This window comes from Suncus etruscus, chromosome 1, assembly GCF_024139225.1.
Source record: "Suncus etruscus isolate mSunEtr1 chromosome 1, mSunEtr1.pri.cur, whole genome shotgun sequence".
Taxonomy (NCBI): domain Eukaryota; kingdom Metazoa; phylum Chordata; class Mammalia; order Eulipotyphla; family Soricidae; genus Suncus; species Suncus etruscus.
This window is the reverse complement of record NC_064848.1, coordinates 61,009,304-61,024,320: the sequence shown is the minus strand read 5'-3', so window position 1 is coordinate 61,024,320 and position 15,017 is coordinate 61,009,304. Positions and strand designations below refer to the sequence as shown.

At 51.4% G+C, this 15,017-nt stretch overlaps 1 protein-coding gene across 2 annotated transcripts; it reads right to left on the bottom strand.

The window, feature by feature from the left end:
- Positions 1-5,676: 5,676 nt before the first annotated feature.
- Positions 5,677-14,602, bottom strand: DNAJB5 (DnaJ heat shock protein family (Hsp40) member B5). Of its 2 annotated transcripts, XM_049773542.1 has the most exons (5): positions 14,504-14,602; positions 13,462-13,603; positions 10,479-10,723; positions 7,225-7,826; positions 5,677-7,063 (listed from the first exon to the last, which is right to left on the bottom strand). In XM_049773542.1, the coding sequence occupies exons 2-5, from the start codon at positions 13,527-13,529 to the stop codon at positions 6,830-6,832; spliced, it is 1,149 nt and encodes a 382-aa protein (XP_049629499.1). In that variant the 5' UTR covers positions 13,530-13,603; positions 14,504-14,602; the 3' UTR covers positions 5,677-6,829. The 2 variants fall into 2 exon arrangements, with proteins under 2 accessions (XP_049629499.1, XP_049629496.1); XM_049773539.1 differs by lacking the exon at positions 14,504-14,602 and having other exon boundaries at positions 13,462-13,668.
- Positions 14,603-15,017: the final 415 nt, after the last annotated feature.

Genomic DNA, 15,017 nt, shown 5'->3' with positions numbered 1-15,017 from the left:
ACCTGACGTTACTTAGGCCTTACTCCTGGCTCTGCACTCAGAAATCGCTCCTGGCAGACTTGGAGGACCATGTGGGATGCTGGGAATCAAATCTGGCTCTTCCTGGGCCTGCCTTGTGCAAGCAAACGCCCTGCAACTGTGCTATCTCTCCTGCCCTACCCTAGAACTTTCTTTTGGTTACTATTTGCTACAGTATCAGATTCCAAATTTTACCTTGAAACAATTTATATCTATGAATCCAAAAAGTATCCTTATAGTGGCTAGAGCAATAGTACAGTGGGGGTAGGGGTGTTTTCCTTGCACACTGCCTGCCCAGGTTGAATCTTTGACATCCCATATGGTCCCCCATCTCTGCCATAAGTGAATCCTGAGTGCAGAGCCAGGAGTAACCCCTGAACACTTCTAGGTGTGAAGCCACCCCCAGAAAATAATGTCTCTAATAAACAATACATAGACAGGACATATATTTTTATTTTAGTTTTGGTTTTTGGGTCACACTAGTGGTGCTCAGGAGTTATTCCTAGCTCTGCACTCAGAAATTGCCCCTGGCAGGCTTGGAGGACCATATGGGATGCCTGGAATCGAACCACAGTCTGTCTTGGGTCCTGTGCAAGGCAAATGCCCTACCGTTGTGCTATCTCTCCGGCCCCAGGACATATATTTTAAAATAAAATTCCAGTCTTTATCTTTTTTTTTGTTTGTTTGTTTTTGGGACACACCCAGTTACTTCTGTCTATGCGCTCAGAAACCGCTCCTGGCTTGGGGGACCCACATGGGATACCGGGGGAGAGGGGATAGAACTGTGATCCTTCCTAAGTCAGCATGTGCTGCTTGTGCCACTGCTCCGGCCCATCCAGTCTTTATCTTTTATGTGTTTATACTTTGTTAATTTGGGGGACCCTTTTCCAATAGTGCTCAGAACTTTCTTCTGGCTCTGCACTTAGTGAACACTCTTGGTGGTGCTTAGGATCATGTGGAGTGCTGGAGACTGAACCCACGTTGGATGCATGCAAGGCAAGCACCTTGCCCTCTGTACAATCTCTCTAATCTCTCAATCTCTATCTTTTGATTGGAGTTTAATCCATTTATAATGTAATTGCTGATAAAATAATATTTACATTTACCAATTAGTTTACTTATTTTGGTTTTGGGGCCATACCCAACTATACTCAGTGTTTATTCTGGGCAGTGTTTGGGGAATGTGTATGTGATGCTGGGGATAGAATTGGGGTTGGCTGAGTAAAAGTTAAACACCTTACCCCCTCTACCATCATTCTATCTTCCATTTCATTTTATTTTTATATTATGTCTTGTTTTAGTTCTCAGTTGCTTACCTACTTCTTTTCATTTTCATTAAATTTTTTTTTTTACATTATTAGTGCAAAAGTGGATTTTTTCCCCTGTATTCATGGTATCTTGAGAATTCTAGGAAAGATTTGTATACAAATATTTGAATGTTTAAGAAGTTACAGTTTATTATACAGTTCAAAAAGATGGGTTTGGGTTCCTCATGTACAATTTCTCTTATCCTGTCTCCCTATGTCTGTTGCCTCCAATGTTTCATGACCTGGTCTTGTCCCTATGACATTTTTTTTTTTTTTGCCCACACCCAGCAGTGCTCAAGGTTACTCCTGGCTATGCATTCAGGAATTACTCCTGGAAGACTCAGGGCACCATATGAGATGCCAGAGATTGAACCCAGATCCGCCACATGCAAGGGAAGTACCCAATTCACACGGGCCTCCTATGCCATTCTTGTCTTAGGTGCATGTTCCTGCTCTGGAATCTCTCTAGTTGAGAGAAACTCTGTACCTTATGCTTACTTCCTGGGACTTGATGCTATGTAAGGAAGCCTGTCACAGGACCCCTTTAGGACTGTATCCCAACTGTTTCTTATTGTCTCAGTTTTATATGCAGGAGGCCCAGTTTAGTTCCTAACATCATGTGGTCCCCTAAAGCACCACCAGGAAGCTTCCCCACCAGCATAGAACTGGGAGTAGACCCTGAATATGGCCCCTAAACAAACTAATAAACAAATTAAAAGTAAAAAAAAATACATCAAAAAACTATGGGTAAGATCTGTCAGAAGAATCCCTAGAGATCTTTATTGTTCATAGCATGCTGCCAACAATATATCATCCCCTCCTGGGCACCAGGAATTACTACCTATTATCACTTCCAATAATCATCTGCAAGTTGGAAATGTTTGTCTCAATGAAACAATTATTACTACTAGAAGGTAGTAGATACTTCTTAGAAGTTTTACTATTTTTTATTACATTTTAAATTAAATTAAGTTTTGGCCACACCCAATGATGTTCAGAAGTTATTCCTGGCTTTGCACTCAGACATTACTGACATGCTCAGGGAACCATATGGGATGGCAGTGATCGAACCCAGGTCAGTTGCCTGCAAGGCAAACATCCTACCCTCTGTGCTATCATTCTGGCCCCAGAAGCTTTACTTTCTTGGAGAAGGCATGAGACAGACACTAGGAAGCCCAGATGATATAGTATTGGGTATAACAGAGATAAAAACTTTTCTTTCTAGTTCTTGAATTTATAAAATTGTTAATAGTTACTCATTCATGGCCCTTCCCCAGTCCATCTTTCTTTCTTGCCTCTCTTTCTCAAGGGGTGACTAAGCCAAGGTTTCTTAGCTCTTTTGGGAAAAAAATCCGTAGTAAGTCAGAAGAGAACTCAGTTCCAACACTGGGGAAGTGGCTTAAAAGTACAGCGCACAGTATATGCTATGAGTGCATGAAAAGGAGGTTCAATGCCTAACACAGTGTAAAAAAAGTAAAAAAACAGTAAATTAGAGTTAGAAGGTGTTATACTAAGTGAAATCAATCAAAGGAAGAACAAATACTGGATAATCTCACTCCTCAGTGATATATATTAGAAACACAGTAAGGGAATGTAGACAATGGCCAATAAAAACTAAACTCAGACTCTGTTAACAGAGCTGAGACTACTGATGGGGGTAAATGGGGACAAGGAGGACATGGGGTAGATACATTAACATTATTGTGTAAATAATATTAAAAATAAATTAAAATAAAAAATTGGGCTTTGATTATGACTCTATAGAGTCATAATGCCTTACATATATAAAGCCTGGGTCTGATTTTTGTACTACAAAGGAAAAATATAAAAGGGTCAAGGTTGGAGAGATAGCATGGAGGTAAAGCCTATGCCTTGCATGCAGAAGGACGGTGGTTGGAATCCCGGCATCCCATTTGGTCCCCCAAGCCTGCCAGGAGTGATTTCTGAGCATAGAGCCATGAGTAACCCCTGAGTGCTGCTGGGTATGACCCAAAAACAAACAAGCAAACAACAACAACAACAAATATAAAAGTCAGAGAGAAAATATAGGGCTAAGACACTTGCCTATGTATGTTGTCAAGCCTGGTTTTATTTCTAGCACCTCATGGTCTCCTGAGCACTGCAAGCTCAAGTGAGCCCTGAATACAGGAATGAGAGGAATCCCTGAATGCTAGTGAGTATGGACCCCAGACCCAAAAAACAGAAACAAAAATTTTGGCTGGAGAGATGGTTTAAAGGCTGGACCATATGCTTTGCATGTAAGAGTTCTTTTTTTTTTTTTTTTTTATGAGTTTTTTTTTTTTAATTTACATTCAGCAGTGCTCAAGGCTAACTTCTGGTTTTTCACATAGGGATCAATCCTGGTAGTGTGTGTGGGACCATATGGGGTGCTGGGAATTGAGCCTGGGACAACCACATGTGAGGCAAGCAGTTTATCTACTGTACTATATTTCTGGCCCCCAAGCCAGAAAAAGATCAGCCAGGTCTGATCTCCAGCACTGCGTAGTCTCTAAACTAACACTGGAGTGACCCCAAGTCAAATATTCATAATAATGCTAGGTATGGCCTCCAAGTAAAAAATAGTCATTTTAAAATCCAAATTTGTTCCCAGCTGTACTTCCCACCTGACTCCTTAACTGGGAGCAATCTGCCCTGAGAGGTTGGTCACAGTTTGCTCAGGGCCCACAGCACAAGAAGAACAGACAAGCCTTGGAAATATCTCACATGCACCCCAATGGATCCAGTGGCAGAGTGGGACTCTAGCAGGAAACAGGAGGGGCAGTTCAGGGCCATGTCAGGCCCAACAATGGCAGTACAAAACCCAAGGGGGATGAGAGGGGAAGTATGCTCCAACACACAATAATGGTGGAGAGATAAAGCCCAGAGGTCGAGGAACAGGAAAGGGGCAAAGGGGTACCTCTAGTGAGTAGCATCTTTTGGAAAAATGTTTAGAAGGACACGAAAGATGAAAGTAGCACTCCTCACAGGCTCCAGAATCTAGGGGCACTGTGAAGTCAAGAAAATGGAAGCTTCTCAGCTAGAACTGGAAGATGTTCTGAGGATTTAGTATCAGGTGCTCAGATACTCAATGGCTGAGTGGACAATATTAAGTGCCTCCTACCATCAAGAATGCTGGTTGCCCAAGATTCAGGGAGGTGAGTACTTAAAGAGCTTCTCACTGTTACACAGAGGAACAAATGAACAAATACTGTCATACAAAGGACAGATACACCTATTTAAATAAGATCAGGGTCTTCTTAAAGTGAGAAAATCCAATAAAAACAACCTGTTTGGTGAACCTGTAATTTTTGTCTCTCCCTCTCTTTCACCTCAATGATACAGATATTAAAAGTCTCATAGCCCCATCCCTAAAGCCCTGGAGTACAGTGGGGGGTCATACCAAGTATATGTATAGAGCCTGGCCTAGTGAAAGCAGAGATGTCTCTCTCTGATGCCTGGGATGCAGACACTCATGGGCCTAATCTAGTAGAGGAATATAGGACTCTGGATGGAAAAAAGGAAGTAAACACTGAAAAGTCCACATCCACGCTGAGCCTGCCTACTCAGATCCAAGCAAAGTGACAAGTGCAGAGAGGGCTGGAGCGCATGCGGGAGCCCCACATTCATCCCCAGCACAGCATAGTTCTCAAATCTATTGAGAGTAGTTCTCAAATCTATTGGGAGTGGCCCCAAAGGTAAGAATAAGTAAAAATAAGATCAGGACAGCCATCCCCAGAAAACTGTGACTTAAAGATCAGCGACAGAGTTGGTGTGTAGCAGGGATCTTGCTTCCCTAGTCCTGGCTGCCTTCTCCTCTGCCCCAGGCATGGTCTTTGAGGATGTGTCTGTCTCTTCTAGGCTATGGAAAAACCTCTTCTTTTCCCTCTCAGGATTACATTTTTTCTGAAGGGAAGAATTCTAGTCCATGCAGAGAAAAATCAGTTAGTTTCTTCATTAGCATGTCCTTCAAAGTGGATGGCCTATTTCTAATACCAAGACTATTTTTCTTTTTGTATTAAGGCCACAACAATGGTGCTCAGGGCTCACTTATGGTAGTGGGAGATGATCAGGAGTGCCAGGGAATCAAACTAGGATTGACTGCATGCAAGGCAAGTGATCTACCTGCTATACTATCTGGCACAAAACTCTTCTAGCCACCGAGTGGTATCTTCTGTATTTGCTATGCTGAGGTATGCTTTGGAAATCCTAGGTATCTGGGCTTTCAGGAAAGAACCAGCTTCCTCTTACATTGATGGTGGCTAGGGAGAGGGGGAGGGGGTGAGGAGGGGGATCTTGGAAGGGGCCCTTTACACTTGCCCCCACCCAGGTTCAGTGTGTCTCTCAAATGCCATATTTTTAAAATACTTTATTATATTTTTTCCATAATACTGTCATTACAAAAAAATACAAAAAAACTACTATAAAAACATTCAGGGGCTTGTCAAAGTGAGAAAACCTAAAGACCCCACCCTAAAACCTGGTTAGAGACATCTCTCCAGCTCCCCTACTGTTTGACCTTCCTGCAGCCATGGGAGTGGGCTGGCTCACGCAGGGGTCAGAGGGATGGGAGCTCCCCTTGGCAGCTTCCACAAAGGGTCAGAATCACTTTATGTAGCACAAAAATGGGATTTGGAAGTTTGGGGGTGGCTAGGCCCTGAGTTCAGAGGTGTGGGGAGAAACCTGTGACCCTGAATCTCTTGGTGGGGTATAGCTGTCACCTGACCCCAAAGCCCTATCTCTTATTGAGTAAGGTTGGGACATGGCCTCTGCTCCCTGTCCCCCACTTTTGTGCCCAGCAGGCTCCTCTTTTCCCTCCTCCTTAGAGGTTCTTGAGGACTAAACTTCCAGTTCTGTGGGGTCGAGGCAGGAGAGCTGACAGGAAGCCTGTGAAAGCCTCCTTCACCTCACTGCCCCAAATGAAAAGTGTCTCGTGCTCAATGGCCCAACTCGGGGGTTTCTGGACCTGCCCTTCCTCTCTCAGCCCTGAGAGGCATGGACAGCTCGAGGCGAGAGCTTTATGTGTGTGAGCGTGTGTGCCCTGGGGTGGTGGCAGGATTGGCAAAGCAGTGAGTGCCCTTTCTACTCTCTTCCCCGGGAAGAAGCGGGGCAGGGATGGAGGACAGATTAGTTGCGAAGCTGGGAGGGGAAGAGGACATGCTATTTACAGGTGTGGGTAAGGAAACTCTGGATCTTCAAGTAGCACTCAGGTCTCTCTCCAGCCACTGGAGTGGGAACTGAATTCAAAGCAAGTGACACAAAAATTGACCCCTGCCCCAGGCTAGCTCTTCCCGCTTCCCTCCCACTCCCCTAAGACAGCCCAGCTCTGACAAGGGTCAGGGACAGGAACATTGTCCTGAAAACCTTTTTTTTTTTTTTCTTTTTTTCTTTTTTTGCATTTTAGAAAAAGTTGCCAGTGTCCAGTGGACACCGAGCCAGGTGCATGTTGGGCAGGGTGAAAATGGGGGGTATTGCTGTGGTCGACTCTGGGCTGGCTGGGGCAGAGCCTAGGAACAGGGTAGGTGCTGCTTAAGGATCTGTCGGGTCTGTGGTGTCAATCTGTCTGGGAAGCGAACTTTGAACTCGACAATGAGGTCTCCCCGCTGGGTGGGCACCTTGGGGAAGGGCAGGCCCTCCCCACGGAGTCTCTTCACTGTGCCTGGCTTGATGACGTCATTGCAGGGCAGAGGAATCACTCGGCCATCGATGGTGGGAATGTTCACCGTGCAGCCACACAGCGCCTGGTGGAAATGGTGAGAACCATGAGGAAAGGGTGGGGTCAAGTGATGGGGAGAAAGAGGGTGAAGTTGTGTCCACATCCTGTCACACTCCAACACACACACACACACACACACACACACACACACACACACACACACACACACGCAAGACCAGGTCCTACCTCCTTGAGGCTGATCAGGGCACTGTAGAGCACATTGGTGCCATCTCGGCGAAAGTGTGCGTGGGGCTTGTCTTTAAGAACAAAAACGATGTCAGCGGGGATGTTGTCTGGGGTGGCGTCGCCCTCCTTGGGGAATGTGATCTTGGTGCCCTCCTTCCAGCCCCGCTTGATGACAATATGCAGGATCTTGTCCTCGGTGCGCACAGTTCGTCCATCAGGGTTGAGGCGCCGCCTTGTGATCTTCATGCGCTTGGTGGAGCCATGGTAGATCTCCTCCAGGGACACCCGCAGCTCATGGACCACGGGAGGGTCCTGCACTTTGCGCCGAGGGTACAGCGGTTCCGGGGCTCGCCTGGAACCCCTGCTCAGCCCATTGAAGCCGAAGCGGCCGAAGGCACTAAAGGGGTCCTCGTCTTCATCCACATCCATGTCATCAGGGTCAAAGCCACTGAAGGGGCGAGTAGAGCGGCTGCTGGCAAAGAAGATATCGAAGGGGTTGGAGCCACCAAAGAAGGAAGCAAAGGTGGCATGGGGGTCCCCGTGGAAGGTGTAGTGAAAGGAGCCACTGGAGCCGCCTGATGAGCTGCCGCCGGTCTTCAGGCCTGGAGTGGGGAGAAGTTAGGGGCAGTGTAGCAGCTCCCCACTCCCCAGTTTCCTCCCCGCACTCTCACTTCCAGTTCCAAGCCTGCAGAGAGAAGCCATTGTTCCCTCCCACCCGTTAGCATCTGGCAGTATTAATTTCTTTCCCTAATTATGTCTAATAAAGAAGCCTGTCTGAGGAGCCAAGTTTCTTCATAAGTGGAAAATACTAAAAGACTAGGAAGATGTGACACCCTGTCTTGTTCTCTCTTTTGTGGTCCTGTGACTCACAAAGCATTAAGTGGCTGGCCAGAAGATAGCTGCTCTCAAATCTTTGCTTCTTTCCAAAACTCTGACAAGGCAAGGAGGCTAGAGTGAGGGGTGAGGTAGAGCTATGGGGGACAGCCTGGGGCCACCTGCTGGTCTTTCCCTCTGCTTCTAACAGGGTTCCTGTTCTGCCTGTCTCCTGCCTGGAGGGGAGATCAGGAGGTTTTCCCTTGAGCAGGAAAATCTCATTAGCTTGGAGCTGAGCTGTTTCTCTTAAAAAAGTTTTCAACTGCTCTCTGTTCGCACGTTCAGGGATGGCAGTGTGGCACCAGGCCAGGCACTTACACGTGAGAGAGGCACTCAGCGGGGAGTGAGGCTCTTCTAAGTTATACAACACCGAGCCCCACAGCCCACTCCTGGCGTCAGGGCAACCAAAACACATGAATGAGCTGGCACATTTCGGGTGGTGACCTGAGCTGCTCTCGCTGGAGGCAATTCCCCACAGGCTCAGTTTCTTGAAGGCAGCCTTGGGATTGTAAGGGTGAGAGTGGTCGTGCTGGTGACAAGGGCAGGAGAGGTTCACAGGGAGAACAGGTGGAATCGGAGATGGGGCGCAGGCACTGGAAAGGATTCTTCCCAGTGAAGACTTTTCTCTAGAATTTCCACTGGCTGTGGAAGGCCGGAGCCTAAATTAGCTTTTTATTTCCCGGGGCTGCAGGTTTCAGTTTCACTTGGGGAGGCCAAGTGGCACACAGTTCATCCTTCCCTAAGGTTCAGTTCTCTCCCCTGCCTCTCTGGAGGGTCTTGGGTCAGGTGAGTGAAAAGGGCTAGGTAGAGCTGGGGCGGGGGATGGCGGTGACAAAGGAGGGGGATTTTTCTGCACATGGTATCCCTTCCCCCTTACTAGTAGGGAACAACATGTTCCTAGCCAGGACAACACAGTCCATGAACACAACTATCCTGCTGGCTGCTGGGAAGAGGCTGGGCCAACAGAAATACAGTTCCATTTCAAAGGTACTGCTCCTTTCCCAGCCCTGGAGACTGCTGTCAGGTTAGCACAGCCTCAGAGTCCCTACCGGGCCAGGCAAGCCAGAGCTTTGTATTCAAGTCTCACCTGGGCCTGGCAACCTGAGCTTTGCTTTCCACTTCAGTTTAGAGCAATGTCAGGGGGGAAGTTCCCAGACACTTTCTCCTAGCTCCCACCTTCTTCCTGGCTGTCACCTCTGCCTTTCGGAAAGCTCCTCAGGAGGGAGGAGCACCATCTCTAGGGGGTTCCCATGATGACTGATGCCTGTACTCTTTCCCTGTCTCTGTCCCCTCTGTCCCCTTCAGCTGAGAGAATACAGGACTCTGCCTACTGCCTGGTGAATACTGCCTACTGCCTACTGCAGGTCTAGTAGGTGAAAAAAGAGAAGTCAGAAAGAGCCCATGGCATGGGAGAATAAGAGGAGGAAGTTAGAAATGAGTCCACAGAGCAAGGAGGACAGAAGGAAAAGAACCTTCTTTGAGTACCTACTTTGCTCTAGGTGCAATACAGGGGACCAGATCTACTTTAGAGGCTGGCACAGGCAAGTAAGGCAGAGGATGAAGAAGGAAGATGTATGCTGCTGGGCAGGAAGGACAGTTCTTCCCGGTAAGGAGAGTCCTCAGCTGTGACAATGTCTCTTAATATAGCCTGACAGGTGCCTGTGGCTGGCGGGTGGCAGGCGGCCCTGAGGGGCAGGCCCAGAATTAGCAGCTACATCATGCCCGTGGGATGTGTGGGGAGGGGCCACCCTCTCAGAGACTTTATTTGGGCCTTTCCTGCCGCCCTGTGCGTGGCCACCACGTCCTCACCAGGGAGGGGTGAGATGCCAACAGCAATCTTGCTTCCACCGTTGGCAACCTGCCACTTCCTGTGGAAGGCAATGCTCCTTCTCTGCTCTGCTAGTCTGGAGTGGGCAGGGAAGAGACAGAGAAGGGAATAGGCATCTCTCGAGCTCAGAGTGTGGAGCGATTAATTCCCAGGCTGCTGAAAGGCCAAACTTTTCTGCTGATGAAGGGAGATGTTCTGTTCTCTACACACCCCCTTTCCCTGACTCCCAGTATCCAATGAAGTGCAGGGACTTCAGGCAGGACTAATAAGGCCAGGAAGGAAGACAAGAAGGGGGAGCTTTTAGCTGTCACTTCAGCCTTCTCCAAAGATTCCACTTTAGGAGGAAGAAGGGAGACACAGGGAGTTTGCCAGTGAGCAGAGACCGGTTTGTTATAGGTGTTTCTCCTCAGTTCTGGGAGCAGATACTAGCTAGGCACACTGGCTGCACTCACCCCCACCCTCACCCCAGGCTGTAGGTCCGTGCTATAAGAACTGGGTCACCCAGGACCCCAAAGAGTGGGTTGAATTCCCCACTGGAACACTGCTCTCTTACCTTCCTCCCCATACTGGTCATAGAGGCCCCGCTTCTTGGGGTCACTCAGCACATCATAGGCCTCTGCAATCTCTTTGAACTTCTCCTCAGCATTGGGCTCTTTGTTCTTGTCTGGGTGGTACTTGAGGGCCATCTTCCGGTAGGCTTTCTTGATCTCATCCTCATTGGCCCCCGATGGGATTCCCAGGATCTTGTAATAATCTTTTCCCATTACAGCCACTGGACCGGTGCTGGTCTCCTTGTTTCTGAAAGAAATCCAGGGCCAATCCTTGAGGCCACTTTATTCCCTTCCACCTGGGCCCTGTTCCTGCCAACCCTGCAGCTCCTCAGCCACTCACTCTCAGCAGGTCAGCCCAGCGTGTGCATCTGTCTCCCCATCAGTAAAGGGGACAGTTTGAACTAGATGACCTCGTCCAATAAGATAATCTAGAGCTCCGTGATTCCTGCCTTAGCTTCGGGCTTTTCTTAGCAGGAAATGGGGAGCTATGGCCTCCTTCTGGATTAGGCTCCAGTCCCAGGTCCTGGGGTCAGAAGGAGGACCCCTACAGCGTCCCTGCTGAGTGAGGTGGCACCATGGACTGGCACAGCTGTGCACGGAGACTGGCAGAGATGAGTGTGCTGGGTGAGGTCACCTGAGCTTCGTGGTCTCCTACGCCATGCCTTAGGCATGGTGCCCAGCTAAGGGCAGCTGGGGCAGTGGCTTGCCTGGAGAAGGGCCTGTCTTCAGCCAGCTGTCCCAGGCAGCCCAGCTGAGTCAGGCTGTGGGTACCAGAAGTTCTCCTGCTAGAGTCCCCTGGATTCCTTGCCTTGGCCCCAGGCTCTTGAAAGTATCACATGTGACACAGGTGACTGGCAGCCTTCAGAAATGCTGCTCCCAATTCCTCACTACCTGGTATTTGTGTGTGTGTGTTTGTGTGTGTGTGTGTGTGTGTGTGTGTGTGTGTAAGAGAGAGGAGAGAGAGAGAGTGAGAGAGAAAGAGAAAGAAAGAAAGAGAAAGAGAGAGAGGTCTTTCCTCAGCTTGGGGCAGCCAGTCCAATTCTTTTACTCACTTTCCCATGTCTTCCCACCCAGTTGTGTATGAACACCCATCCTTGCACTGGTGAGCAGATGCATCCTGGGGGCAGGGCCTTTAAACCCCAAGCATTAGGAGACAATTGAATATACACACACTGAAACCTGTCCTGCCCGTTTCCCCTTTATCTGCCCCTGCTTTAGGAACTGGCCTCTTGCCAATTCCTTCAACCCCATTCTGGTGGTACCTTTGCCCTGAACCTGGAAAGAAAGGAGCACAGCATGCTCATTCTTCCACTCTGCTCTCATTCTACCAATGACTCTGGGGGTGGCTAGAAATGGAAGGTACTTTTCTGTCACTAGAGCTATTTGGGGGAATGGCCAGAAGCCACCCCGAAGGCCTTAGGAGGCTTGGCCAACCCCTGCCAAAAGCTGGGAGGACCAGAGTCTTTCTAGCAATGTCCTGGGCTAGCAGCCACAGCTGAGGCTGTTTTTCGGTTTCTGACAGCTTCAGCAGCATCCGAGGCTCTCTGGCAGGAGCATGGCCCCCAGGCTGGCAGGGATGGGAAGGGACATTGACCCTGGCACTGGCCCCCACAGGGCTGGCTGCAGGTGGTGGGGTTGACTCATGGCGCTGGGAGTCACCTCATTCTGACGAGGAGAAGGCTCCATAAAGGCGGGTCCTCCCCCTTCTCCCCTTACCAGCGTGTCATGCCTGATGGGGGAGGCTAGGGTGGGAGGAGGCAGAGAAGAAAGAGCATCTGGGGGAGGGCAGCCATTTTCGGAAGCAGCAGTAAAAGCCGTCTGAGTGGGAGCTGGGGGTGGTCTGCCATCGCAGCCTTGGCCCACATCCTAGCCCACCAAGAGGGGACCCCAATGGAACCAGAGCAGTTGCTAGGCAAAGGGGCCAGTGAAAAGGCTCCCCAGGACTCCCAGCCTCCTTTCCTTGTCCCCGCATTACCTCCTCACCCAGCTCCCTTCCTACGGGTACCAGACTTGCCTGGCCTTTGGCTCTAGACCTGCAATCTTCCTGCCTCCACATCCACAGGGTCCTCCCAGGAATGTGGGCTTCCAACTCCCACCTCACGCTCTTCCCCTTCCCCACAAGCCATGTGTTCAAATGACAAAGGAGCCCCATGGCATGGCACTGCCTTTGATGAAAAAGAATGAAAAGGATGGAAGTGTGGAGGCAGGAAGGAAAAATAGGGAGGGGAGGGATGGCCAGGGTGCCTGAGTTATAAGGAATGAGATAGGAGATGAAAAATGAAGTCGTGGTGGGCGCGACAAATGCCAGATGGGAATGGCTGGGGCAGAACAAGGGTGCCTAGGGGCCACAACAGAGATAGCACAGGGGTTAATTAAGGTGCTTATCTTGAACACAGCCAACCTGGATTTGATCCCTGGCACGGCTAGGAATGACCCCTGAGCACAGAGCCAGGAATAAGCCCTGAGTATCACCAGGTGTAACCCTTAAAGAAACAAAAAAAGGGTTTTCTTTGGGTTGAAAGAAAGATTCAAGAATTAGAGACACGGGGCCAGAGAGATATCATGGAGGTAGGGCGTTTGCCTTGCATGCAGAAGGATGGTGCTTCAAATCCTGGCATTCCACATAGTCCTCCAGTGTGCCAGGAGCGATTTCTGAGCTTAAAGCCAGGAGTAACCCCCTGAGCACTGCCGGGTGTGACCCAAAAAACAAAAAGCAAACAAAACAAAACAAACAAAAAAAAAAGAATGGGAGACACAATGGATGGGGAAGTGGTGGAAACAGGTATGAAATGGAGTGGATATGGAAAAAGGGGATGCATAAGGAGGGGTGCAATTGAGGTGGGCTCTCACAGATCTCACACGTCAGGGAGGAGGTGGGGAGGGTCGGGGTGGCCAGGAAGGTGATGGAAAGGTGTGATGTGACTGGCGGATGGAGAGGATGAGTCGCGGTCGTGGGTATGAGCGCCCTTCTTGGGAGGGACTTACCGAAACTTTACAAACCCATTCAGCGTCCACGCTCGAAGTTTTAAAGGCTCCAGCTGAATTTTAAACATCAAGCTGGCTAAGAAGTCTTCTCCCCAGAAGTGTGGGAAGCTCCGGAAAGCGCCTCGGGCCTGCAGTGGGGGTGCTGCTGGGGATGGGCAGGAGAGCGCGGGGCGCTTAAACATGCCCGGCCCAGCCCCTCACCTCGGTTAGCTCCACCGGAGCTCCAGTCGCTCTGGAAGCCACCTCCTCCTGGGGTGGGTAGGGGTGGGGATCTCAGCGGCCCTCGGCCCAGCCAGGCCTGGGCGGCGCGGCGCGGCGCGGTGCGGTGCGGTGCGGTGCAGCGGGATCTGGGGACCTGATGCCAAGCCAAGGTGTCCAGATGGAAGGGGCCGAGTCGAGCGGCCACCTGCGTCCAGGTGCAGGCGGGCCGGCGGCGGCGAACGGGTGGCCGGCCGGGTAAGGCGGGTGCTGGCGGGTGACAGCGTGCGTGCGTGCTGTGACAGGTGTGATGGTCCGGGAGGCCCGAGAGGCTGTGAGCTCTCCGCTCGCCTCTGCCTCTCTCTCCCTGTCTCCGGGGAGGGAGGACCCGACCCCGATCCCCCAGAAACCTACTCAATGAAGTCACTGGCGGGGAGTCTCCTCCCTCGCAGAGGGGCGGGGCCGAGCCGCGCTCCACGGGGACAAAAGGCGCGGCGAGGAGAGGCAGCGGGGAGTGGGGACGGGGGCTCGGGCGGGGGAGGTGGTCGGTGATGTCACCCTGGCTGGCGGCTGGCTGGGCTCGATCCCAAACGCCTCCGTCCCGCAGCGCCCACCCCCGCTCGGTCCCACCCGACCCCGCTGCGCGCTGGGGCCGCCCCCGAAGTTGGAAGAGGGGAGCGGGCACCGGGCGCCCGAGCACCCTGCAGACACCACGTCCCCGCACCCCACGGCGGCGGCGGAGCGGCTGGGCCCTGCGCGCCCCACACTCCCTTCCCCACCCCCGATCGGGACCCCCTGGCTCCGCGATCCCCCGGCCCCCCGCGTCCTGGCCCGGCCCCCTCACCGATGGGGAGCTGCGGGCGACGCCGCGGTCCTTCCGACAGCCGCTGCCCCCTCCCCCGGCTCCGGCTCCGCCGCCTCCACTCGGGACAGGAGCCGCCTGCCCGCCGGCCGCAGACAGCGGGCCCGGGAACCCGCCCCGCGGCTCCGCCCCCGCGCAGCCCATTGCGCAGCCCGGCCGTCACTCAGCCTCGCCTCTCCGGCCATTGGGCGGCTGGCGACGGGTGGACGCCCCCGCTCCGCCCCTGTCACCGGCCACGCGCGCCCCGAGGCCGGGCCGCGCTGGGCGTGCGTCGGATTGGTGCGCCCCGCGGCCCATCAACCACACCTCTTCGCCAGCTCGTCGTGCCATTGGCGAAAGGGACAGAGGGTGGAAATTCCACGCGCCCTTTGATTTTATTGGTTGGTTGGCGGGTTCAGACCCGAGCCCGGGGGTGGGGAGGACCATTTCTTCGTCCAATCGGTTTGAGAAGGAGGGACCTGCTGGCCACCGTTTGAATCCCCGGGAGAAACTTCTG